At 36.1% G+C, this 26307-nt stretch overlaps 1 protein-coding gene across 6 annotated transcripts in view; it reads left to right on the top strand.

The window, feature by feature from the left end:
- Positions 1 to 26307, top strand: part of LOC127979355 (adhesion G protein-coupled receptor B2) — a 274746-nt gene that overhangs the window by 149366 nt on the left and 99073 nt on the right. For all 6 annotated transcript variants that reach the window (XM_052584743.1, XM_052584740.1, XM_052584744.1 and 3 more), the window contains exons 5-10: positions 9986 to 10150; positions 10736 to 10900; positions 14095 to 14196; positions 16512 to 16618; positions 19006 to 19200; positions 19793 to 19861. In XM_052584743.1, the coding sequence (XP_052440703.1) occupies positions 9986 to 10150; positions 10736 to 10900; positions 14095 to 14196; positions 16512 to 16618; positions 19006 to 19200; positions 19793 to 19861 (803 nt within the window). The remainder of the gene's footprint in view (positions 1 to 9985; positions 10151 to 10735; positions 10901 to 14094; positions 14197 to 16511; positions 16619 to 19005; positions 19201 to 19792; positions 19862 to 26307) is intronic.

The raw sequence follows: 26307 nt of genomic DNA, 5'->3' as shown, positions 1-26307 counted from the left end.
AATTCAACTCAAATTGTGAAACTTGTGTATTAAATAAATGTAATGCACACAGACTGAAGTAGTTTAAGTCTTTGGTTCTTTTAATTGTGATGATTTTGGCTCACATTTAACAAAAACTCACCAATTCACTATCACAACAAATTTGAATATGGTTACATGTCAATCAGCTATACAGTTGTCGTATTCCTGTCGTATAAATCTTGGAGCACTTCATGCTTCCTTCTGCTGACCAGCTTTCTAAAGATGCTGATTTCATTTTCCAGCAGGATTTGGCACATGTCCACACTGCCAAAAGCACCAAAAGTTGGTTAAATGACCATGGTGAAGGTGTGCTTGATTGGCCAGCAAACTCACCAGATCTGAACCCCAGAGAATCTATGGGCTATTGTCAAGAGGAAAATGAGAAACAAGAGACCAACAAATGCAGATGAGCTAAAGGCCACTGTAAAAAAAAAACCTGGGCTTCCAGACCACCTCAGCAGTGCCACAAACTGATCACCTTCATGCCACGCCGCTTTGAGGCAGAAATTAAAATAAAAGAAGCCCCTACCAAATATCGAGTACATGTACAGTAAATGAACATTCTTTCCAGAAGGCCAACAATTCACAATTATTATTATATATGTATTTTTTTTATATTGGTCTCATGAAGTATTCAAATTTGTTAAGATAGTGAATTGGTGGCTTTTTGTTAAATGTAAGCCATAATCATTCAAAGAACCAAAGACAGTCTGTGTGCACTGAATTAATTTAATACATGAGTTTCACAATTTGAGTTGAATTAATGAAATGATCTTTTCCACGACGTTCTAATTTATCGAGATCCACCTGTATATTATAATAGAGTATATTTAGTATAGTAAAATAAACAGGTTAATCAACTTCTAAGAAGGGGGAGACAATGCTTTTGTTGTTGACGTCAAAGCCTGGGCATCCAATCAACTCTACAGCGTTTTGCCATAAAATCATCTGTCACTTAGTAGAAGCAGCCAAATTAGGCAGAAGCCAACATGGACAGGTTGAATGACATGGGTGAAAATTAAATAATAATAATAATAGTAATAACAAAAATTATGTCTTTGTGTCTACTGTGTATATTTTTATAAAAAAAAAATAGATTTTGATTTTGAATATTGTTTTGGGAACATACAGTATTATAATATATGATTTTATTAAAGTGTCTCTGTGCTCATTTAGTCAACACATGTGGTGTGCAATATCAAATCTGGTTCCTGAAAAAAAAAAAAAAAAAAAAAAAAAAACATTGAAACCACTGCATTCAATGAATCTCAGGGCAAAAGGGGCAATTGCATCTATTAGCCAACAGGTGGTGCTATGCATTTGTTTTTGCCCTTTAAATCTAGTGATGCATCAGACTATGTCTATTTAAGGATTGCTTATTCATAGCAGCTTTTTAAAGGGTAACTGCATCAGTTATAACTGCAATCGCTGTTGGTCTTAAATGATATAAATAATATTTATGACATGTAAACAACACTAAACAATGCCTGCAGCCTGTGGAGCCACAGAACAGAGTTTGCTGCTGTTCTAGAAATGCTCTGAGGGGACATTGATCTATTGGTTTGAGGATTGTTGTCTGCCCCGCATGCCCGGTTCACAGCCACATCTCTTTCTGTGCCTGTTTATTTATTTCTCTCTGTCTAGTATGCTTCTCTGCCTTTCATCATCAAAGCCCTCTGCTTTTTTTGCTGCTTTTTTTTTCCTGACTGTGGTCTGGTGGTCAGTGTGTACCTGTTTTTACATTTCTCTCTCGCTTCCTCCACCATGGAAAGAATCACCACCTTTTGCGGGGAATGGATAGACAGGCTCTGGGTCTCTGCATGAGACAGCACAGACAGTGATTTGATGGATGCGGCAGTATGTAATGTGGTCTACAGAGAAGCAATGAGCACTGCAGGCACATCAGCCCAGTATTCAACCTCTCCCCATGCCACACAAAATCAGTGCTGTTATCCTAGCCTCACGTTTCACCCTTTACAGCTCGCAATCAACAGCGTCATCAGCCTAAAACTACCAATGAAAGAGCACTTGGAAGTCCAGGCAAGAATAGACTGCCAGTGACTTGCTAGCCATGGAGGAGTTCAAAGTTAATTTTTAATCCTAAAACTAAACAGTATAAGATCCTTCAAACATGAATTATTATAAATCAGTGGTTTTCAACTGGTTTTCCTTCTGGAATTAGATATAAATGTTACATTTTGTTTTTATATTTATGAATGTATCTTTATATATTTTATTACATATTATTATTTATATTTAATTTAATTTGATTGTATTTTATTTTACACAGCATACATACATTTTTTGTAATTTTATATGGACATTTCTAGGTTAAATACTGTAGTTATAAATGCTTGTAAACTGATTACTGACCCAAATGTTGTGTGCTGTATGGTTGTGCTTATTAAATAAGCATGTAATTGGTCACATACTTAAATTGTATTCAATATGGAAATATATATATATAAAAAAAAAAAAAAAAAACGTTTAAATAAACTTTTTTTTTTTGCTGTTGCCAAATTTAATTAAAAGTTTGGGTAAATGCTTAGCCTGTTTATTAATTTAATTTAATTTATTTATTTATTTAAATGAATCCTAAACTACTATGCATAATTAGATTTGCTTTTACAGTATTATCGTCCACAACCCCATTCGATCCTACACCTGTAACCTATTTTTTGGTCAGCAGATCATGAGTTTTGGCTTAATTGCAGAAGATAATTAGAGGTTTAAATCTATAAATGTGATTTTTGTTACTAGTTGTCTAATTTTTTTTCTGCTGAAGAGGGCAGAAGGTGACTGAAAGTCAGCTTTTTTTTTTTTTTGTCCAAGTTGTTTGAGCAACGAGTACCTCTATTTCTCTACTTGTCCAGCCACTCTCTCATTCACTTCATGGAAGCTCTTTTTTAATCTTCGTGAGGTATGTGCAGCTGAGCCATGGCTCCTTTGAGCTTTGCACTACAGAGCGCTATCAATTATTTATCAGCATGCATAATTCACAGTACATCCCTGCTCTGCACTGAGGAGGCCTTACAATCTCTCCCTCGCTCTTTCCAAAAGCCCTCTCCAAAATCTCCTTCCCTGTCTCTTTTACTTACTCTTTCTTTTGCCCCTTACTCCAAATTCTGGCCAATGCTCTTTCCTTCCATCCCCTGTCAGGATCCATTTTTCTTTCCGTCCTCACCTGAATCACTCTTTTCAGTCTTTCTCACCATTTTCAGTTTTTCATGTGTATCTTGCCTTATATTATAAAGTTTGTCGTCTGTTTTTACTGTCACTCCACACAGCAAAAAAATCCTCACTCTTTCTTTGGCAACTCAGATAATGAAATGCTGACTACCTTGTTGGTTTTGTAAGGATGTCTGCTCTTCAGTTTCCAAAGATCCCTACAGTTGGTCACTGTAGAGGAAACAAAAGGGGAAGAGAGTTAAGGCTCACTTTGGGTGGTTTTGTGGTTGTCACACTGCAGTGGTCAGTCAAAGGTCACTCACACCCTCAGCCATAACATCTCATCAAGCCCACAGTCATATGTTTGTTCCAAAAGTTAGTTACTTTATAACCCAGTAAGCTGCCTTCATAGCAATAAATTTAAGAAATCATAAGTGCTTGCTTCCAATGCAAAATATGTTACATTTTTATAGGTATGAATTTTACAGACAGCATTACCTTTCTTTGCAGTGGTAAACCCAGAATGCATTGGGACTAGTCCATTTTCAACATTTAAATAAAATTAAACTGACTGTTTCAAACCAAATTGTGTGTACTGTATATTTATATAATTTCTCTCACATTACTTAAATTAAGTGTGTAGAAAGACATGTATACTACTAAAATGATTTTTTTTTACACACAAACTGACCACCAAACACAACGTTCAGATGCCATCTTTATTTTTTAGCTCAACAGTCACAGAATGGAATGCACAGGATTGTGGGATATCAAAGGCAGTGAAGGATACATCTTTGCTGCCTTCAAAATTCCATCAGAAGAAGGTACCTCCGTAGACAGGGAGTAAAGCAGATTTTGGATTCGGACGTGCCTTGATGCCTTCCTGCCCTGGAATGCTGTCTCCGATGGCATCATTTTGGAGTTTTCGAATGCATTTTCAATCTGATGTCATTACATCATCATCACATGGCACAAATGATTGGTTCTTTTTGTATCAGCAGCCAGTGAGTTTGCTGCTCAACATTCAAATACTTGGCTAGTGCTTCCTGTAGCAGTTGCAGCATGTATCAGAAACCCTCCAGCTTCCCCAGCTCCAGGTGTATCTATATATAGCTATATAGATCTGCTATGGGGTGATTCATATGTATTCTATATGGGGGTTATTTCATATATATATGTTATTTGAATTTGATTGTCAATTAAATATGAAAATGTATCACTAAAAAAATGCTTTAAATTATTGCCTGAGTTAAAAACAATTGTGTGCTGATTCCTCTTTTTGCATGGCCCAAATGTTCCAAAATAATTATTTATGAGGTCTCTGAAGGCAGTTCCCTGTGTAAGCAGCTCATTCGGTTTTGGAACAGAGCTGGAATCGGAGTCATACCTGAAAGTTCAAGATCTCCATATGACTTCTATTAAAAGAGTTGAAGAATACATCTAGGGAATACTTATTTCGGAAGTCACTCAACATAAAACGAAATGGAACACATATCGCTTTTATTGATAGTCAAAGAATCCTTCAGGGACACAATCTCATTGAAATCCTCTCAGCAGGAACATAATCAATCGGACACGTTTCACGATCAAACGGTGCATTTCATCTAGTTTTGCTCTACCCATGCCTTGATCTTTTGCACTTTTGTGCGCCTTCTTACGAATAAGTGAGGTCTCATTCATGTTATACATGCTGTTTCATTTTCATTTCCTTCTCTGCCCTCAACCCTTGATCTGAAGGCTTCATCCGCTCTGGCGTTTCACGGTTGAGGCCCAGTCTGTTGGTGGCATTCCTGGTTTTATCCTTCAGCTGGGCAGGGTTTCACCTCTTTGTGTCCCCGTGTGCTGATTCTGGCTACTAAAGGACCCTCCGGCCCACCTTCATCTTCCCTCATCCCCATTGCTGGTTTTGTTGGTGTTTGCAGTGCATGGGCTGTGGGAGGAGTGGTCTTCGTGGAGCCTGTGCTCAGTCACGTGTGGCCGTGGCACTCGGACCCGGAGCAGGATCTGTGTGCTCCCCCAGCATGGAAGCAAGGGCTGTGGAGGGCCCGAGGTGCAAACCAAACTCTGCAATATAGCTGTGTGCCCCGGTTAGTACTAATCTCCATTCCCTCATCTGCCAGTATGCTCTCTCTTCTCTTCTCTCACTCAATCTCACAGTATGCTCTGCCTTTACACTTTTATCACAATGAGTCTCATGCACTAATAATTGCAAAGGTGTGTAGAAAAGACTTGCTTGAAAAATCATAGATCAAAATAAAATGCACATAGTTTTTTTTGTGTGGTTATTATTGTATAAAATATTCAGTGTATAATATAATATAATATAGGAATAGTTATAACAATTTTGTAATTTTATAACACATCAACGATAAAAATAGAGTCTATGTGGTTTGAGTAAACGTATTTATTTTGTGCATGTATTTATATGCATCTGCAGTTGGTGAATGAGACCCGGTGTGCTCTATGCTCTGGACTCTTCCAACTTCCTTATTCTTTGCCCTTTTTCCATGTTGTATGTCGTCTCATGCCTTGTCTGTCTTTTCACGTTTTCTTCTAACTGACCTTTCCCTTTCCTTCCTGTGTGCCATCCTCACTGCCTCTAGGTTCACCCCAGTCTGCTTGTTTCTCGTCGGTCTCTCTCTCACTCCTCCTGTCCCGTCTCAGTCTGAAGGCGGCGCCTGAGTTCTGTGTCGTCTGCGTTCTCTTTCTGCAGCCGTGCCTCGTAGTTTCTCCTGGATTTCATTCATTCATTCATTATGCCAGTCTCAATTATACATTTTTTTTTTGAGCTGAAGTCTTACTCAAATGGGGGCTCGGCTCGAGTTAAGCTAATCGGAATCGCAGATGAACCAATCACACGTGTCCGTGCATGCTGGGGTTTGTTGTTTCTTCTCCACCATGCGCTCCGGTCTCAACCAGCGGGATCCAAAATGAGTTATTACCCCACTGAGATGAGCAATAAATCATTTGTCTGTTACATTTCAATTCATTTTCAGTTTGAACAGTCGCTCCTGCCTGGAGTTGAAGACCTCCATTAGGCTGACAGTTGAAGGGTTAAGGGTGACAGCCAATCACTGTGATTGTCTTTTATTTGAGGAGGCACAAATGAACAGCTGGGCCAGTCCGGCCGAGCGCTTTTTGACTGACAGTGATTACAACCTGTCAGAGAGCAAATTTTTCCACCTGTCCTCACCTACTGAGAGGCGCCCATGTGTAAAAACATCTCATCCGCCTCATATTCAAATTGCATTCACGAATGGCTACTGACGTGTAATCTGCTGATATAATTTAACACTACACTCAACTTAATATACCTTCTCCCGTTCACAGTACAGGACGGTTAGTGTGAATCTAAACGGAGACGGTGTAAACATTGGCGTGTTCACTCCCACATTACTTCAGCTGTATTTGGGAATATGATTACAGTGATGGTTTGCATCTCTGCAATCTGTAAATGTGAGCAATTTCAGTTCCGGCCTAGTCATCGGATCATTATTGTAAGTTACTCCTATTAATTAATTTTGTTCTTGTTTGATTAGAGATGGGTAAGAGACACGGTTTCAAATAAACAGCTTTTATTATTATATTTATTACAAAATATTTGGTAATATAGGTGTTATACATATCTTTACATGTTAATGTGTCCCTGCTGAATAATTTTTTTTTCTTACCTAGAGTTTTGAATCATAGTCATCAAGATTTCCATAAAAATATTAAGCAACAAAAACTATTTTCAGTAGTGATAATAATTTTAAAAGTGTCTCGAGCAATGTTTCCTGACAGTGTTATATACCTGTATAAAAGATGTGCTTTTTTATGTGTTTATTTAAATAAATAAATAAATTGGGTAAAATGTGAGGCACAATATGAAAACAAAAGTCATGTTCTCAGTTACAGATAAGCAAATTATTTCAAATACAGTTCATTTTTCATGTCGTCGCCTCGAAAAATGTTTATTAAAATATTTGCTGTTCCGTGAAAAAAATATATTTTTTGCTTTAATGGACAAATGCACTAGCAGTTTATTACAGTCCACTGCATCAGCAGCGTGTCTATATATTCATCAAACTCAGGTTAAAATGCAACTTGCTGAACATGTCAGAGCAAGCTAATAAACCATCACCGAACCTCCCGTTTGATTTACTGCAGCCATATGAGCTCATCAGTTTATGTAATTCAGCTAAAACAGATTTTAGAGAAACCACAAGCCATAAGAAATCAAATCAAATAAAGTAAAGGAACAAGGCCCAGAACTCCTAGCAACAACTCTGAACTCTCAGATGCATCTGTTTGTTTGTGTGTATGAATTACAAGTGAGGGATACTCAAAGTATCCATTTGATGTGCTGAAGTCGGTGTTATTACTTTAATTATACAGTTGATTTCTCTCTGCCTTTCCCTTTGTGTTGTTGTGAAGAAAAGCGAGATGCTATAAATGCTCAGCTGTGTTTGTTGGGTTTCAGCTGCAGCTGATGTCTCTCCTGGCAACCACAAAATGCGGGATCTCTCTCCTCATTGGCTGCTGATTTTATGAGCGATGATGAGTCCAATACTCTCATGGAGGCACAGACAGACAGGCCACATTTATCCATGGTTATTGAGTTTGTGAGGCTTTAGAATATGGTTATTATTTATCATGTTCTTGCTTTGAGACATAAATCCTCCATGATCTCAAACTGAGAATGCAGCTGCATCTGATTTTGCGATATGTCGTTCTGTCAACATTTAAAGAGTTTTTTTATTTTTATTTTATACCATTAAACCATTATATTACCATTATATACATACTGCATCATATTTTATGATAGCATGCATTTACGCAGTTGTGTATTTATGTGTCTGTATATATATATGCTACTCATCTGTCTGTGTGTACTACAGTACATCACTCCCTTAAGTACAATTTTAGTTTGCTCTTGTGGCTACCTTGAAGTTATGTTACACGGTACATTTTTTCTCAGTTTGACGAACATCTGCTTTGACAGAGCAAAGGTGACAGCATTTTCGTTCATCATGTGCTCTGTCTTCCTTAGAATCCATTAGATTGAGAGATAATTTGATTTCAGTTCATACCATCAATCATATCGAGAGACACTTGGATGAAATATGAATATCTACCCCCAACCCCCACATTTAAATAAGATAAAAGCGATATTAGAGGTTAATATGCATAGATCCTGAAATTGCTGCAGAAAGTCAAAAGACGTAACATCACCCCTACTGTGAAATAGATAGTGCATACTAGAAAGCATTCATTATATAAACATAACGCCATAAGATTAATGGCATCATTTGATGGATGAAGTTTAAGCATAAGAATTACATGCTGAATATGTGTCCATCGAGGCATGTAGTCCTTCTAATGTTTTCAAAGTCTCTGGGGATATGAGATGTGAAACATTTACAAACCTTTCTTTTTTCTTTCTCCATAAACACTGCAGAAATTCATAAATGCTTCAACAAAAAGAGTGGATTAGTGGCATGGGCTTCCTAAGCGCCATGCCCCCTGCGTACTATTTATTCACTTTGAACTTCACCAGAAAGCATGAATCTCATTAATCAAGCAAGAAATAGTCACTGCACATTGATCTCGTTTTCATTCATTATGCAAAAGATCTCAGATTGTTTTTTTTGTTTTGTTTTGTTGTTGTTGTAGTTGAGATGACCACAGGCAGAACCTGTACTCTTGTGTTTGCATATGCTCTATTGATATCCACAGTTAATCTACTTTATAAAATTAATGTAAGTTACGTAATGTCCTTGCTGTCTTTTATACATAGAAAAACAATGAATAGTAATCAGTAGATCTTTTTTTAATTATTACTTCTTACTTTTTTTTTTTTTTCAGAAATTAAAGGCTGAAACATTTGTAATATGCAACAGTCTTAACTAAAATTATTATCATCAAAGTGACATTTTAGCGCTAATGTTATCAAGCCTCTATTTAACTTCCTGTGCTTTTAGGTTTGTATCAGTAGTCCATCTCTCTTTAATTAATTAAACAAAATTAGTCTTTTCTTTTCTCTACTGTTCTCTGAAACCCATTAGAATACAATTTTCATGAAATGAATGTGTTACATGGATCACCTTTAATATGCATTTTTATTCGTTTATTCTAATAGAATGAATTCTAATTTAATGTCCAGTGATGAAGTTATCCTTAAAAAATAAATAAATACAAATCTATCTATCTATCTATCTATCTATCTATCTATCTATCTATCTATCTATCTATCTATCTATCTATCTATCTATCTATCTATCTATCTATCTATCTATATCTGTGTATCTGTGTATTAGTTTTATTTAAAGCGTTAGTAATTCTGTTGTGTTTTGCCATTTTGTAATTTTTTTTTTTAATCTCTTTGTATACATTTTAGGGTTAAAAATTTAGTTTAATTAAAAATTAGGATACATTTTAACCCTAATTGTATTAAGTTTTAGTGTTTCGTTTTAGTGCATTTAAATGAGAAGAAACCAGAAAGAAAAGTGCACTGAATTGGAAAAATCATTTAATCATCACTAATCGGTATCAAAAATCGGTTTGTTGAAGTGATCTCACAGGTTTGTATCAGGGTAAGTAAGAACTTACAAACTCACATGCTATAGACAAACACAGACCCTTGCTGTACCCCGTCTTCCTGTCCGTACCTTCGACCGCCTGCTCTCTGTTTGTTTCTGTCCCTCACTTTTTGTCCTTTTCTTTCCTGTCCTTCCTCCACTTCCGTACTGCCTTATTCTGTTCTTACCTCTGCATCTCTCTCTCTCTCTACTTCTCCCTGTGGTGGTGTTTGCAGTGGAGGGCCAGTGGTTGGACTGGGCGGCCTGGTCTCAGTGCTCTGTTTCCTGTGGCTCTGGAACTCAGCAGAGGCAGCGGCGCTGCAGCGTTTCAGTTCATGGCTGGGCGGAGTGCAAGGGGCCACATGCAGAAACTCGTGAGTGCACCAATCCGTCCTGTGGGGGTAAGTTACTCTCTGGTGGGCTTACAGTCTTAAATCGACAGGTAGTTTATGTGCACAGCTGCAATTTGTTTGCTGTCATGGTCTAATTAATTGCAGCGAACATTCTAAATTGTCTGTGGTACCAAACCACAGAGATTTACCGGTCCGCACCGCTCAACTTGTTCCACAGATATGCTGCTGTGTCAGCATATGCTAGTTAGCACCCCTGATAATAATTAACAAGCGCAAATTAGCTTCATGCAGGTGCTTTATGACCACATTCACACTGCAGCTTAATATTGTTGTCACTTCGTTTTTAAGTGCTTTTTCATGTTTTATGCAACAGTTAGTTCCGGTCCTCAAATCTGATTGGCTGAACAGTGTTACTGATGTCATTTCTTCTTATATTTTCTGTTTACATTTCATTTCATCCATTTAATTTTTTGCTAAACTTTTAGTATATATATATACAGATATACAGTCATTTAACATTTGTTTTTTGTTTTTACTGTGTCAATTCCAGTCAAGAGTATTAAAACTGAATTGTGTAGATGGTCAATGATTGTAATTATATCTCCTGTTCCTTGTTTTCTTGTTCCTGTGCAGGTGGAGGCAACTGGGGTGCTTGGAATCACTGGAGCTTGTGCTCCAAGACCTGTGACTCAGGTTGGCAGCGGCGGTTCCGTATGTGTGAAGGCACAGGGATCCAGGGTTACCCTTGCGATGGCTCTGGAGAGGAAGTGCGCTCATGCAATGACAAGAAGTGCCCAGGTATGTGTTCATGATCGAAAAAACAAAACAAAAAAAATCATTTTGGTCCTTCTATTTTTCTTCCCTTCTGATTTGTTCAACTCTGATTTCTTATACAAAGCTATTATCATTATGCCTCAAAGAGGTGTAAAGGTCCATATGGAGCCAGAAGAATCTCAATAAAGATAAATGCACACACTACAGTCACATATGCACACATAGGATTCATACATGCACACACATAATTCATAAATACACACAGGATACACAAATGCACACAAAATTCACAAATGCACACACAAAATTTAAAAAGCACAGAAGATTCACAAATGCATACAAAATTCAGAAATGCACACAAAATTCAGAAATACACACACAATTTAGAAATGCAAATAACATTTACAAATGCACTCAAGATTCACAAATGCACAGGACAAGATTCAGAAATGTATTTCTGATGCACACACACATATATCTTGATTTACAAACTGCTTGCGGTCTGTGAACTTCACTGCATTTGTGTGTGAATTTTGAGACTCCCTTGACATTGTTTACTTATAAGCCAATCAGCGAACGACTCACTTTCCTCACGCAGCGAACGACTCCCTTTCCTCAGCGAACGACTCACTTACCTCACACAGCCGGCGACTCACTTTGCGCAGCGAACGACTCACTTTCCTCACGAGTCACGCAGCGAACGACTCACTTTCCTCACCCAGCGAGCGACTCACTTTCCTCACGAGTCACGCAGCGAACGACTCACTTTCCTCACCCAGCGAGCGACTCACTTTCCTCAGCGAACGATTCACTGTCCTCACGAGTCACGCAGCGAACGACTCACTTTCCTCAGCGAACGACTCACTTTCCTCACCCAGCGAGCGACTCACTTTCCTCAGCGAACGATTCACTTTCCTCACGAGTCACGCAGCGAACGACTCACTTTCCTCAGCGAACGATTCACTTTCCTCACCCAGCGAGCGACTCACTTTCCTCAGCGAACGATTCACTTTCCTCACGAGTCACGCAGCAAACGACTCACTTTCCTCAGCGAACGATTCACTTTCCTCACGAGTCACGCAGCGAACGACTCACTTCCCTCAGCGAACGATTCACTTTCCTCAAGCAGCGAAGTTGAGCGAACGATTCACTTTCCTCACGCAGCGATCAACTCACTTTCCTAAGCGAACGACAGCCGGAGACCCACTTTTCGCAGCCAGAGAGCCACTTTCCTCTCGCAGCGGACCACTGACTCTCTCTTCATGTAGGGACTGAATATTATAATTAAAGTGACTTCTATATTGCATCCAAAAGAATATTTAGATATATTTAAATATTCAAAAAGGTTTAAACATTTTTTTTTTTTTTTACTTTCATTAAAATATTTCAATAAAATGAAATAATTGCCTATTGCAAATTTATGAATACATGGTTAACTTTTTTTCTGCAGTCACTGGGCTATATGTATTGAGACATTTTTAAATTTATATTTAGTAAAAAATAATAAAAAATAAACCTGAATTGTAATCTAAACATCTGTATTTTCATACAATTTAATACAATTGCTGTGTGAACAGGTTCATGTGATTGGCTTATAAGTAAACAATCCCCCCACATGGGGTGCATTCTTGTGATTGGCTCAAACAAGGGAGATATCTGATTGGTTGCTGATCATTCCTTGTTTAAAAAAAAGCATTTGTGTGTCAAGCCAAGTCAGAGGAGTCTCAAAATTCACACACAAATGCAGTGAAGTTCACAGACCGCAAGCAGTTTGTGAATCAAGATATATGTGTGTGTGTGCATCAGAAATACATTTCTGAATCTTGTCCTGTGCATTTGTGAATCTTGAGTGCATTTGTAAATGTTGTTTGCATTTCTGAATTGTGTGTGTATTTCTGATTTTTGTGTGCATTTCTGAATTTTGTATGCATTTGTGAATCTTCTGTGCTTTTTAAATTTTGTGTGTGCATTTGTGAATTTTGTGTGCATTTGTGCATCTTGTGTGTGTATTTATGAATCATGTGTGTGCATCTATGAATCCTGTGTGTGCATATGTGAATGTAGTGTGTGCATTTATCTATACTGAGACTCTTCTGGCTCCATAGGTCCATGGCCTATTCCCCCCTTCCTCAAATCTTGCCCTGGAGGTCCAATTGACAGCAGTGTTTAGCTCCAACCCTGATCAACCTCACCTGTCTGCGATTCTCTAATGATCCCAAAAACATTAATTGGCATTGATTAGCATGCTCAGGTGTGTTTGATTAGGGTTAGAGCGAAACTCTGCAAGAAAGTGGATCTCGAGGTCTAGATTTGAGGATCCCTGGCCTATTCTCTTCTGAGGTTGAAGGTCAATATACTATGAAGCTTTCACTGATGTTTTAAAAAAAAAATATGACTTTCAGACCCTAATTTGTACCCTATTTGTAAAAAGGCCCTTTACTTCAGTCTTTCTTTCTTTTTTCTCCCTTTCCCTTTAATCAGTCTGTTTTCCTGTAGGCCTCTCTCATTCATTCCCTTTCTTTTTCCATATTTAACACTCTCTCTTCTCCTTTGTTTCCATTTCTTCTCTCTTTCTATCGAGAGGGGTCATTCTTGACAGAAGGGAATTGTTCAAAGTGCTGCTATGTGTGATTTGTCAGCATGTCAGGCAGCACAGCAAACAGCAGATTTTAATAAGCATGCCGTTGACTTCAGCTTTGGGAGGCTATAGATTAAATAAATGTCAGACATTGCCGCAGAGCTTATATCGGGCACAGGGCTTTGATGGCACCAGAAACTTAAAGACAAAAATCTGTCCAATAGCTTTGTCGGGGTGTATTATGTTTAGATGAAAAGGGTAGGGTTGCGTTCTCCATCTCTCTCAGCTTTCAAACCAGTCCCCTTCTGTATCTCACCCCTGGGTTGTTCTCTGTTCTGAAGAATCTTTTGAATGGAAGCTGGAGAGGGATGTTTGTTGTTGTAGATCTCGCTGTATCTGTCGCTGATCTTCACAGAGTTTTCTTAATCAGTTTTTTTTTTTGTCCTTGTTTCAGTGCAATATCTAGAGACACAAACTTAACTAAATTATTTCTGTCTGTCTGTCTCTGTGTGTGTGTGTGTGTGTGTGAGAGCAATCAGTTAATCATCAATAGGCTTTATATTTAATGTAGATTGTACATGTATCCTAGTCTTTTTTTTTCACTGGTTAATCTCTTACTTTTGGTTCATCCTGTGTGCAGCACCTCATGAAATATGTAAAGATGAGTACCAATTAGCCATGGCGTGGAAGAGAGCCTCAGCCGGAGAGACGGTATACAACAAGTGTCCATCTAATGCCACTGGTACGTCATTCACTGTTAATGCCAATGCATTGCCAATTGATATCATTAATTTAAAGGGATAGTTCACCCAAACATGAAAATTACCCCATGATTTACTCACCCTCAAGACATTGTAGACTTTCTTCTTTCAGACGAATGCAATTGGAGTTATATTAAAAAATGTCTCCTTAAAATAGCAGTAAATGGTGCATCCATCCATCATAAAAGTACTCCACATGACCCCAGGGGTTAATAAAGGCCCTCTGAAGTGAAGAGACAAATATCCATATGTAATATCCACATATAAGCTGTAATATCTATCATTTTGTAGTTGCATTCATGAGAGGGTGACTTTCAAGCAGATGGCATAGGAAGTAGCCATAGCGTAAGCTCTGGTGAAAATAAGCTAGTCTCAAAACCAAGTTTTGTTTACAGCAAAGGAAAACCAGTCTCTTCTTGGTTTATATCGAAATCCTCAGACATTTTTTATTTTATTTTATTTTTTTGTTTTTTTTTTTACAAATCCTTGTTTTGTAGAAATTACGGTTTATGAAGTTTTAAACATGCATATTTTTTCTAAAACAAATGCATCGATTTGCTTCTAAAGGTGTTTGTTAAGCTCCCAGAACAGTGTGGAACACGTTTTATAGTGGATGGATGTACTTTTTTGGGCTTTGAAATCTTGGAAGGGCCAGGACATTTTTTAAATATAACTCTGATTGTATTCATCTAAAAGAAGAATGTCATAAATCTAGGGTGCTCGAGGGTGAGTAAATCATGGTGTACTTTTAATTTTTGATTGAACTTTGCCTTTTAATCATTATTCACTAATAACCGTCATCTTGATTTAGTAATTGCTGGTTCAGTCTCTATCTAGGCCAGTAATCAAAAGTTTGCAGTTTCTGTATAAGGACTACTTCATGACCATTGTACACTTTAGCTGAACCCCAGCTTGCTTAAGGACGACCGTTCCTCTAAAAAGCTTTATTGTACATTGGCCTGAATAAAAATGTCAGCTAAGTGACAAATTACTATTAAATTAAAACCGATCAAGAAAAGTTAATGATCCGAGCTTCATTAGCTTCAGAGTGTACGCCACCGCCTACATCACATAAAACTCTGAAACTACAATCTAATGTTGTTTTGGCCACAGCCAAAGACGCCATATCTAATGTAATCTCTGATACATTTGTTTCTTCTCACACTGTGACGCAGCTTTATTAAAAGATTTTATGATCGGTTAAACCACATTATAAAACTCCATCAACGATGCAGTCACTCAGCTTCCAAAACCAACATCGCACAACGGACTCAAAATAAGTTGGTTTCCACACAGTTAATCAGCATTCAGTTCTTAAGCCCACTGAGATGAATTAGTGGTGTATGAGAGAAAACTTAATGAGGATGTTTACAGCCCAATATGTGCCGCCACAGAAAGTTAATATAACTGATATCAAGTCTTTTTCGAGATTTTGACTGGTTGAAATGTCAGATGCTGCCGCAGAGCTTACATTGGATCCAACAAAAAGCACATTTCTTTCTTTCTTTTTTTACAGCGAGGCTGTAGATTTAATGTCACTCACTAACATGTTGTTGTTTTGTACATGATTACAGTCAAGTTTTGTGAATGTTATATATTGAGTGTTCTGCACTCTTCCAATTGGCTCATGAGTTTCTAACCCTTCCCAGCGCAGTGGCAGAGTTTTTGGGGGTTATTTATGCCCTTTGAGTACAGCGTGCAATAATTCTCAGATAGTAGTGAAGAAAGACACCCAAGGCGCTCAGTGATTTTTACCTAATAAAAACAGAAAGACCTAATAAATGATGTCTTTGAAGTGGGAGCGCAGAGCAGAGTGTTGAATGAGGTCAACAGCTAGCTGTAATCTATATCCTCCATAACTCCACATCCCGGCCAGCACGGACTTTCATGCACACTAACCCCCAAAAGAAAAACCAATTCCTGCAGAGAACGATTCGCTTGACTTTTCCGGGCTATGTTTCCACGTCTGCCTGCATTCCCTGTGTGATTTTCAGGCCCATTTTTATCACAGCAAGGGTACCGGGGGTGAGGCCACGGTCGAGTCTTATTGGCCTTGATCTGAATGATGCAAGTGACAGAAATCTTTAAGCAAAACTGAGATTACAGCAGTGTAAAATGACTCAACACAATACTCAGAACAGACATTATCCCAGACATTATCGTATGCCGCGTCCCAGTGAAGTCTTTTAAATGAAGCGTGTGAACATCACTGCACGTGTCTGTCAAACCTTGACATGTTGTTATTACTTGTGCCCAGTGGTGATAATGATCTGTTTTTTCCTCCCTGTCCCTGTAGGATCTGCTAGTCGTCGTTGTTTGCTGGACGCTAATGGAGTTGCTTACTGGGGTCCTCCGAGCTTCGCCCGATGTGTCTCACTTGAATATAGATATTTACATTTATCTGTAAGTACATGGAAGTGGATGACGTGCTGTGAGGTCACAAAAAAAAGTTTGATTATGAATAAAAATTTATGCACATTATTTAGCAATCTTACACCATTTTGATAAATAGTTTGTGTGACTTATTTAGAAATTGGCTCTGTATTAGAGTATTCCATATTTTCATACATAAGATAATACTTGTTTTCAGAGCTAATTTTGAATTATATAATAGATAGATAGATAGATAGATAGATAGATAGATAGATAGATAGATAGATAGATAGATAGATAGATAGATAGATAGATAAAACATTATGTAATAATAATATTTACATCAAAAATTGTTGTTAAATTAACTAAAATACATTGTTTATTACTGTTGTTATTAACTACACTACTGTTAATAATAATAATAATAATAATAATAATAATAATAATAATGCATTTAATGATACATATAATTAACAATTTTGTATTAATAATATTAATAATGTTTCTACTAGTTGTAATAATAATATAACTTTGCTGCAATGCTACCACTACTACTACTACTAATAAGAATAATGATACATTTTAATATAATACAAATAAGAATATACGTTTGTTGTTATTATTATTAAATACATTTTTAATTTAAATTTAATTACATACATATTTGCATTAATAGTACAAACAGTGCTGTTATTATTATTATTATTAAAATGCTAAATAAATTAAACTAATGTGTAGTTATAAAATGTAAGATGTATCACCTTGAAAACAGGTCATAATATTTCATGCAGATTTACTTAACAGTACATTTAGTTTAGTTTAGTCGAGTCTAGTTTATCTTAGCTTAGCTTAGTTTAGTTTAAAGTTTTATTTTTTTGTAGTGCCTGTTTTATTTATTTATTTATTATTTCAAGGATGCTTGGACATTTTTACTGGAAAACAAGACAAAAGGACGGATGAATGCGGTTTACACAGTGATTTAAAGGAGTAATCATACATGGGGCAAATTCTGTTGCTCAACTCAATTTGTGACATTTTATTTGAAAACTTCCATCTGCTACTGTCCGACCCTGAATTTATTAGCTCAGTTGATAGCATGGATGAGCAGCTGAATATTAAATAATACAAGTTTAATACACCAGATTTGTAGTTGTACATCAGTGAATGCATATCAGATGCAAGGATGCATTTGTTTGCATTTTGTTTGGTGGTGTCACTAGAGCGGATAACAAGCCATGGAAAAGTGATAGATTGGAGTGTATTTAAAGGACCGCGTGTGCTGGAGAGAACATTGCTGTTGTCACTTTCCACAAATGATAATAAAGGCAATGACCACTCAGCAAAACACTAAAAAGAGTCAATTCCACTTTCGGATCCCTACTCATTATTACACACACAAAGAAAATGAAAACCCCTACCTGGGAAAGCTTTCTTTATAATAATCTCTACCATAAATGCTTCAAAGCTTGAAAAGCAACAACACAAATCTCAAAGCTTTCATCCTGATTATGTACTTTCTATCGCTTGTTGTGTTTCGATAGTGATTGATTACTTCCTAACAGATTCAACGGCCTGCCTTCATGCGCTCTAATTCTTTAGCCACAACCTTTGACTTTGAGTTCATAATGTCGAGTGGGTTTAAATTCGGTCTCGACCGAGGCGTGATGTGCCGGGGTTGATTGTGCTGTTAACCACAAACCCTTCATTATAATCAGACAATGCTTAATTAGCTTTGATTGCCTTTGTCTGCCACCTCCTGCACTCACAGTACTGTCATTAGACAGTCAACACTTCGTCTGCTGGCGTTTGACTGCAAACATGAACTCTGCTAGTTGATTTACTAAGAGAGAAGTTGTTTTCACTTTGTTATGCTCACAGCTTGGTCGACTATAGATGGGAAGTAGATTAAGGCGGCTGTCGATACTTTCAAACTGCTTTCGCTTTGCTTCAGACCCGAATCAATGTTTTTTCAGCTTCAAAGCCAGCGTGTTCTTCTGCACTCTTGCTTACCTTTAAATCTGCATCTACATTTCAAGGTGCTTATTTATTCTCTTTATGAGCTGTTTAAAACGAATACAACACAAGTATATTGGTGCGTTGGTGGTTAGGCCTGTATGGGTGTTATTTTTCACATGCTTGTTCATATATTTTCTCTTATTAATTATTATTTCAGCTAAAAATAGTTTAGCATATAATCCCATTTTAAAATGAACAAGATTCCAGAGATTTTCCCTTTAAAATCGGTGGATGAAATGCATACAAATTCCAGGTCTGCGGATTTAATGTGGTATCTCTCTGGTTTTATTTATAAACCCTGGCTGCAACTTCATGCTTCTGTGGTTATTACTGAGATTTATTTATCAGTGTCTGTGCTTAAAATAAGGTTTGTTTGTTTTTTTTTCTCTCTTCTCCTGTAGTTGCGAGAACATCTTGCGAAGGGTCAGAGGACCCTGGCAGGGGAGGGCATGTCTCAGATCGTGAGGAGTCTCCTGGAGTTAATGTCCCGTAAGAATTATTATAGCGGCGACCTCTTATTCTCCGTGGAGATTCTCCGAAATGTGACGGACACCTTCAAGCGAGCAACCTACATCCCAGCTCCTGACGACGTGCAGGTGTGTGTTTGCCTCTGTGTGTGTGTGTGTGTGTGTGTGTGTGTGTATAGAGGTACAAGTAATAAATGGGTAGATGACACAAATTGTGAACAGGCTTTATTTCTTCCAGTGTTTTCCACTGTTTGTACAGATTTTAACATATTTTCTGTAAATAAAGAGAATATACATACCACGCAAGCATAATCCAAGGCTATACAATGTTATTTATGTTAAACAGCTTTAGATCAGTGCTTGACATGTCAACTTCATAATTACATATTGCATTTTTCAATGTAATATATTTTTCCAAAATATCATGCTTGAAACAAGAAGAAAAATTATATTTAAAAAGAATGAATTCAGTGTAATTAAAATTTTATTTGAATAAAATCTATCTGACATTTCTCAGAATTTTTTTAAGGTATATATATATATATATATATATATATATATATATATATATATATATATATATATATATATATATATATATATATATATATATATATATATATATATATATATTAGGTTTGTGTGTGTGTTTGCAGTGTAGAGTAACAGATACACATCCATCATTTTGTCTTTTACTGTTTTTGTTTTTTTTGTTTTTCAGAAATTCTTCCAGATTGTCAGCTTAATGTTGGACATTGAAAACCTTGAGAAGTGGGAAGACGCTCATCAGGTAAAATATCCTTCCTCGCCTCTCGCAAGACCGTCCAAAGAGCACAGCTATACATATCTGTTCCATTTTAATTTCCCTTCAGACAGAGCTGTGTCATCAAAGCCAGGTCTGATCTCGCAGATTAACAACAGCTGTAGTCAGACTGGCTTTGGATGTAATAGAAGCCGACTGTGAAGTGTGTTGGGAAAGGGATGTGCTGTTAGAGCTGCCTCTTTGCATTACACCGCTCCATTAGACACTATTTGACTGTAGATGCTCTGCAGTGAGGTCCATGGTGACTTAGATGTCAAGCCAGGACACTTCTGCATGGTAATAAACTTTCCTCAACTCAACCATCCATGAAGCCTTATTTTTTTTTTTTTTTTCTGGTGAAAGACCCACTCATGCCCTGAGGCCTGAGATCATATTCTGACTCACTCAAGAGCATACACGTTTTCTGGTAATGTCGGATTACTGACACATTATGCCATGGTTACGCCTTACAGTCCAGAGTTCTAGTTCGCATCATGTCAGGGTTGCCAAATACATTCGTTCTTGTTTCAATCTTTATGAGCGAAATAGCAGAAGATCTTTAAATAAGTCTTACTTTATTACCAATTTGTAGTTGCGCTTGCTAAGGAAAGCGTGCTATTATTGCTCATATTTAGAGGCATGGATTTGACATCTAACTATTTGTGCTATGAATATGTTTGAGTTCTTGTTGAGGAGATATCGGTCACACTTTATTTTAAGGATCTTGCTATTGACAGACCATTAACTATGCCTTTTGCCTCAGTAAATTCCTAATTTGCTGCTTATTAATAGTAAGTAAGGTAGTTGTTAAATGTAGGTATTATGCAAGATTGTGGGTCTAGAATATGGTCAGAATATTTGCTTTATAATTACTAATAATCAGCCAATATGTTAACAATAGGCATGCTAATAAGCAACTAGTTAATAGTGAGAATTGGTCCCTGTACTAAAGTGGTCCTGAGATATTTTTATGCTATTTTGCTATTATAATGTGAAAAAGACTTAATGAACTTTCTATTCATCACAGAATCTTAGGCATATTTTACACTGGTGCGTTTCGTTTAAAACACAAAACATTTGCTTAAGTTAAGGAATTTGGTGTTAAAGTTAAGCACAATTGTTTTCAGAATTAAAATAGCATATTTGATGATTTCTGATGGATGATTTGATGATGTTCTGATGAAAGCCAGAATAATGGCTGCTGAAAATTCGACATTGCATCACTGGAATAAATAACATTTTTAAATAAATTTAAATAGAAAAATATTCTTTTAAATTGTTTTTTTTTTTTTTCAATATTACAGTTTTTATTTTATTTTATGCTAAATATATGCCACCTGTCAAACATCCAAAATATGCTTGTATTCATATTAAAAATACATTATTGCGCAATACAGATGTGCCATTTATATGCCAAAATGAGTGCCTAATGCTTTCTGCTCCCATAATGCACTGTGCAGCCATTATAGTGCACTGTAGTCCCTGATGTCGCTTCCTGTCCAAATGCATTAAGGTTCATTCATACTGTACATGTGCAAGTGAAGTTCTTTTTAAATGATAGACATGGGATATGTGGAGGTAATGGTGACTAATGGTCACATACAGTGCAAGGTCTGTGCGGCACATGTTCGTGACTCCAGTGAGCGTTTATGTTTGTGTAAGTTTTTGGGCGCCAGGTGCTTTACTCAGCGTGACTGAGCCAGATTTTTGTGTAAAAGCACAGTTGAGCAGGCAAATCTTTGACACACCTCCTGCTCTCCCTGCTCTGTAAATAATCATCATCTCCTGTGAGCCTGCTGGAGTGTTCACCACGTGCCCTCAATGCTCGTTCTGTCTGGCTGAATATTAAAGGGGAAGTGTTTCATGCTTATCTTAAAATACTTTTCCCAGCGTAAAACTACAAGGAAGCCATTTATACAACAATGACAGATAGGGACAGTGAGAATAAAAGTGGTGAAAGTTTGGAAATTATGTGAAAATGTATTTATTCATTTTTATTATTACTATTAATAGTAATGTAGCAGTAGTAGTAAGTAGCATTTATTATTATTATTATTATTATTATTATTATTATTATAATTATTGTGCTCCCCAAAGATACATGTAATTAAAAACAAACAAACAAATAAATAAATAAATAAAATGATTGTTTCCTTTTGTAAAATGGCAAAGCTAAATTTACAAGCTGATTTACTGCTCAATAAATATGTATTATTATTATTAGTGTTGAAGCAGTTGTGCTACTTAATATTTTTTTGTGGAAACCGTAATGCTTTTTATTTTTATATAGAATAGAAATATTTTGTGGCATTATAAATGTATATTGTTTATTGTATCCTTTCTGAATTAGCATATATATATATATATATATATATATATATATATATATATATATATATATATATATATATATATATATATATATATATATATATATATATATATATATATATATATATATATATTATTTTTATTTATTTTTTTAGTTTATTGTGTCCTTTCTGAAATGGCATTTATATATATATATATATATATATATATATATATATATATATATATATATATATATATATATATATATATATATATATATATATAAAATTATTTTTATTTATTTTTTCAGTTTACACAAATTCAGTCTTTTTCGAATAACTTAAAACGATTAATCAATCACAGTAAGAGCAGGAACATTCACGGAAGTAAACAGGGATGATGCTGATTTAATTTTGACTCTAAAAGGGGATAATTTGCCTAGTTGAAGAGAAAATGTCTAAAGTTTTATCTGAGCCTATATATATATATATATATATATATATATATATATATATATATATATATATATATATATATATATATATATATATATATATATATATATATATATATATATATATTTGTTGTGCCAATTTTAATTTTCAGTCACAGTGAGTTTCTGAAAACAGTAGCATCATTTTACATAAACATGACCCTTGTTCAGGTTCACACAGCATAGCCTCTCACTGTTAATACTGTATGTCTGTTAGTGAATGTACAGTATATCGTTGTTCATGTGTTTGCGATTGTCTTAGTCTTGCTGCCCTTCAGTAACAGAGCTTTGCCACACCGTCTGGAGTTTGCATACTGAATAAATATTAATACAATAATAAAACAGTTGTGTTTCAAGAGAGTCTCAAAGTACATATGATAATACAACCATTGTATCTTTGCTAAATAATGTTAAATTAATATGGTAATCATTCAAGAGGATCATGGTACATTTATCGGTACATTTCAATGAGATACCATGTTGTTTGGGCATGCATTTATGCAAAAGCTTTAATAATAGGGATTCTATGAATATAAATATAATATGAATACAAACTATGGTAGCTAATACTTAAGAATATTGTGTTATTAACATGCTTTTTTACACAATACCACATTAATACTGTGTTTTTTGCATATGGTACCATGGTAGTACCGTAGAAACTCTTGTCCCTAACACTGTGCGGATTGGATTGAGGATTGGCTGTCAGGGACAACAATCATTATACTTAAACTTTCATACTACTGAAAAATATGCATACATATATTTCACAGAAGTCACAATTTACCAATCAGAATGACCAGAGACAACCAAACTCAACCTCCAACATAAAGGTTTTCAGTCAACTAGCATATTTTCCTCAGACTAAGGAAATCAGGTCATTTTGTGAAAGATACCAGAAGTCTGGTTGGGAAGAATTATGTCAGTTCCTCTCCAATTTATTTTGAAACAAACAACAAGCAGCAATCTGCTTTGTCTTTGTCTGGATGCATATAAAATCACCATCTGCCACATATTACAATACGTTTAATTTGGGATTAATTCAAAGCTAATGCAAACCAGAAGTGAATAAATACTATAAATGGAGTCCCCTATGGCATGGAGCAACACAAAATTCCTCACAAATGGCTTTTTTTTTTCTTCTTTTTCTTTTTTTTTCATGCATGGGGAAGGGAGAGTAAAATTCCAATTCGATTGATAAATGGGCCCCATGTAAAGATGAACTTGACAGTGAAATGTGCAACTGACACGCTGTTTTCTGCAACAAAGGGCTAGTGAATTAAAACCTGATGCCAATGTATAAACATGACAGAGTGGAGAGCAAAGGGATGACAGCATGCTGTGCCTCATCTCACACGTGGATGCTTATTTTCCATCATCGTCTCGCGGCTGCAACATAAACTATTACAATTTGACTGTAAAAATTGCACTGAAAATAAAATAAAAGAATATTTGAAGACAGCATTTATTTATTTATTTATTTATTTAGTATTTTGTTTCTTTCTTTCAGCAACAAACGGTGTTTTACTGTTGACAGTTATTAGTCAAAGTTTAGTTCTTTGCAATAAGTGGGGCATTTAGTGGGTGTTTGTCTGATAATTATGAGCGTTCTATCCATCTATCCATCTGTCTGTCTGTCTGTCTGTCTGTCTGTCTGTGTACACATACAGTTCACACACACATATGTGTGTGTATGATTTTTTTTTTAAAGCTGTAATAAAAGATACACATATTAACCAATCAAACATCAAAGGCACCACATTTGCCCCATACAAGTTTGGCTATTGTAGGCTGCCAGAACTAAGTTAGCTTTCAGCAGGTTCCTGAATACTGATAAGGATGTAGCAGATCTAATAGATAAAGGTAACTCATTCCATAAGCTTGGTCCCATAACTGCAAAAGGCGGTTTGTCCTTGGAACTATAAGTAGTTTTTGGTTTTCGGACTGTACTGCTCTAATGGGATTATAAGGAATCAACAGACTATAAGGTACATAGGGGCCTTATTATTTAAAGCTTTATATACAAACATTAAAATCGTATATTTGATTCTAAAAATAAAGGGAAGCCACTGTAAATTTGCTAAAACTGGTGTAATGGAAGATTTATTGACCCTCTTTAAAAGCCTCGCCACCTTTTGCACAGATTTCAGGTGTGTCAGAGATCCAGCCGAGATACAAACATACAGAGAATTAAAAAAATCAAGACGAGATAAAACAAAAGTATGAAAGATTCTGTCAAGGTCTGCATCTGATAAGAAAGGTTTAGTTACTGCTAAAAGATGCAGATGATAAAAGTAGGCCCGCACCACCAAATTGATTTGCTTTTCAATTTTTCATTCATGCTCAATTATGAAACCTAAATTTCCTACCAACGTTTTACAGTACAGTGCCAACCTGCTTGAATCTAAAAAAGGACATTGGGAAATTTATTTGACTGGCAAAATACAATGACCTCTGTTTTGTCTTTGTTTGACATAAAAAAAAAAATGCCATCCAGTTTTTAACATAGTTTAGGCAATCTAACAGAGAATCGAAAGATTTTGTTGGGCGCCTTAGTGGCAAATACTGTTGAGTATCATCGGCGAAACAATGGAATGATACTCCATGCTTTCTAAAAATGCTACAGAGTGGGAACAAATACAAAGAAAAAAGTGTGGGAGATAAAATAGACCCTTGTGGCACACCCACTAAAAGATTTTTTTTTTTTTTTAAGTCAAATTATTGCCTGAAAAATATCTATCACTGACGAAGGATTTAAACCATTTCAAGACCATGTATTTTAAACCTACTCTGTGTTCCAGACAAGAGATAAGGATATTATGGTCAATCATGTCAAATGCTGCACTGAGATCCAGCAGCACTAAAAAACTTGAGCTAGAAAAATATAATTTATCACTTTCAACAGCCGATTCTATGCTATGGGCTACTTTAAACCCAGACTGAAACATTTTTACTACAGAGTGTACATTTATGAATGACAGTAATTGTAGTAAAACTACTTTTCTAAAATTATCGAGACAAAAGGCAATAATTATATAAAAAATAAAAAAATAGGTCTATAATTCTTCATATCATCGGGGGCCAGATTTGGCCGTTTCAATCTGGGAGTCACCACAGCATGTTTAAACTCTTTTGGGCAAGAGCCCCCAAGCAAGCTTTTGTTAATCAAATGTACTCAAAGATGTACAGTCTACACCCGATTTAACAAATGACTAAGCATCATATCGTTCACACAAAAGATGCGTTCCAGGTAACAGGCTGAAACTCCCTGTAGCCCCTGATGGAATCGGGAACATTGATCAATGATCTTTTGACTGAAGAAATATAAAAACTCCTCACAGGGAATCAGTGGGGACTGTTGGTATAAACTATTCAATGGATAAACAACAGAGTTTATGATGGAAAACCAGAATTTCAGTTTATTAGCATTACCCCTAATGATGTTAGAGAAATAAGTATTTTTTGCATCACTTGCAGCTTTCTGAAACTCAGATAACGAATCTCTGAAGGATTCATAGAGGATTTGAGCTTGCTCTTTTTCCATCTTCTCTCTGTCTGCTTACATTGTCTTCTGAGGGAGCGAGTCAATTCATTTTACCAGGGATTCATTTTGGATTTATGTTCTAGA

The sequence above is a fragment of the Carassius gibelio genome, chromosome B19 (genome assembly GCF_023724105.1).
Source record: "Carassius gibelio isolate Cgi1373 ecotype wild population from Czech Republic chromosome B19, carGib1.2-hapl.c, whole genome shotgun sequence".
Taxonomy (NCBI): domain Eukaryota; kingdom Metazoa; phylum Chordata; class Actinopteri; order Cypriniformes; family Cyprinidae; genus Carassius; species Carassius gibelio.
The sequence above is the reverse complement of the archived record's forward strand: the minus strand, read 5'-3'. Positions and strand labels throughout refer to the sequence as shown.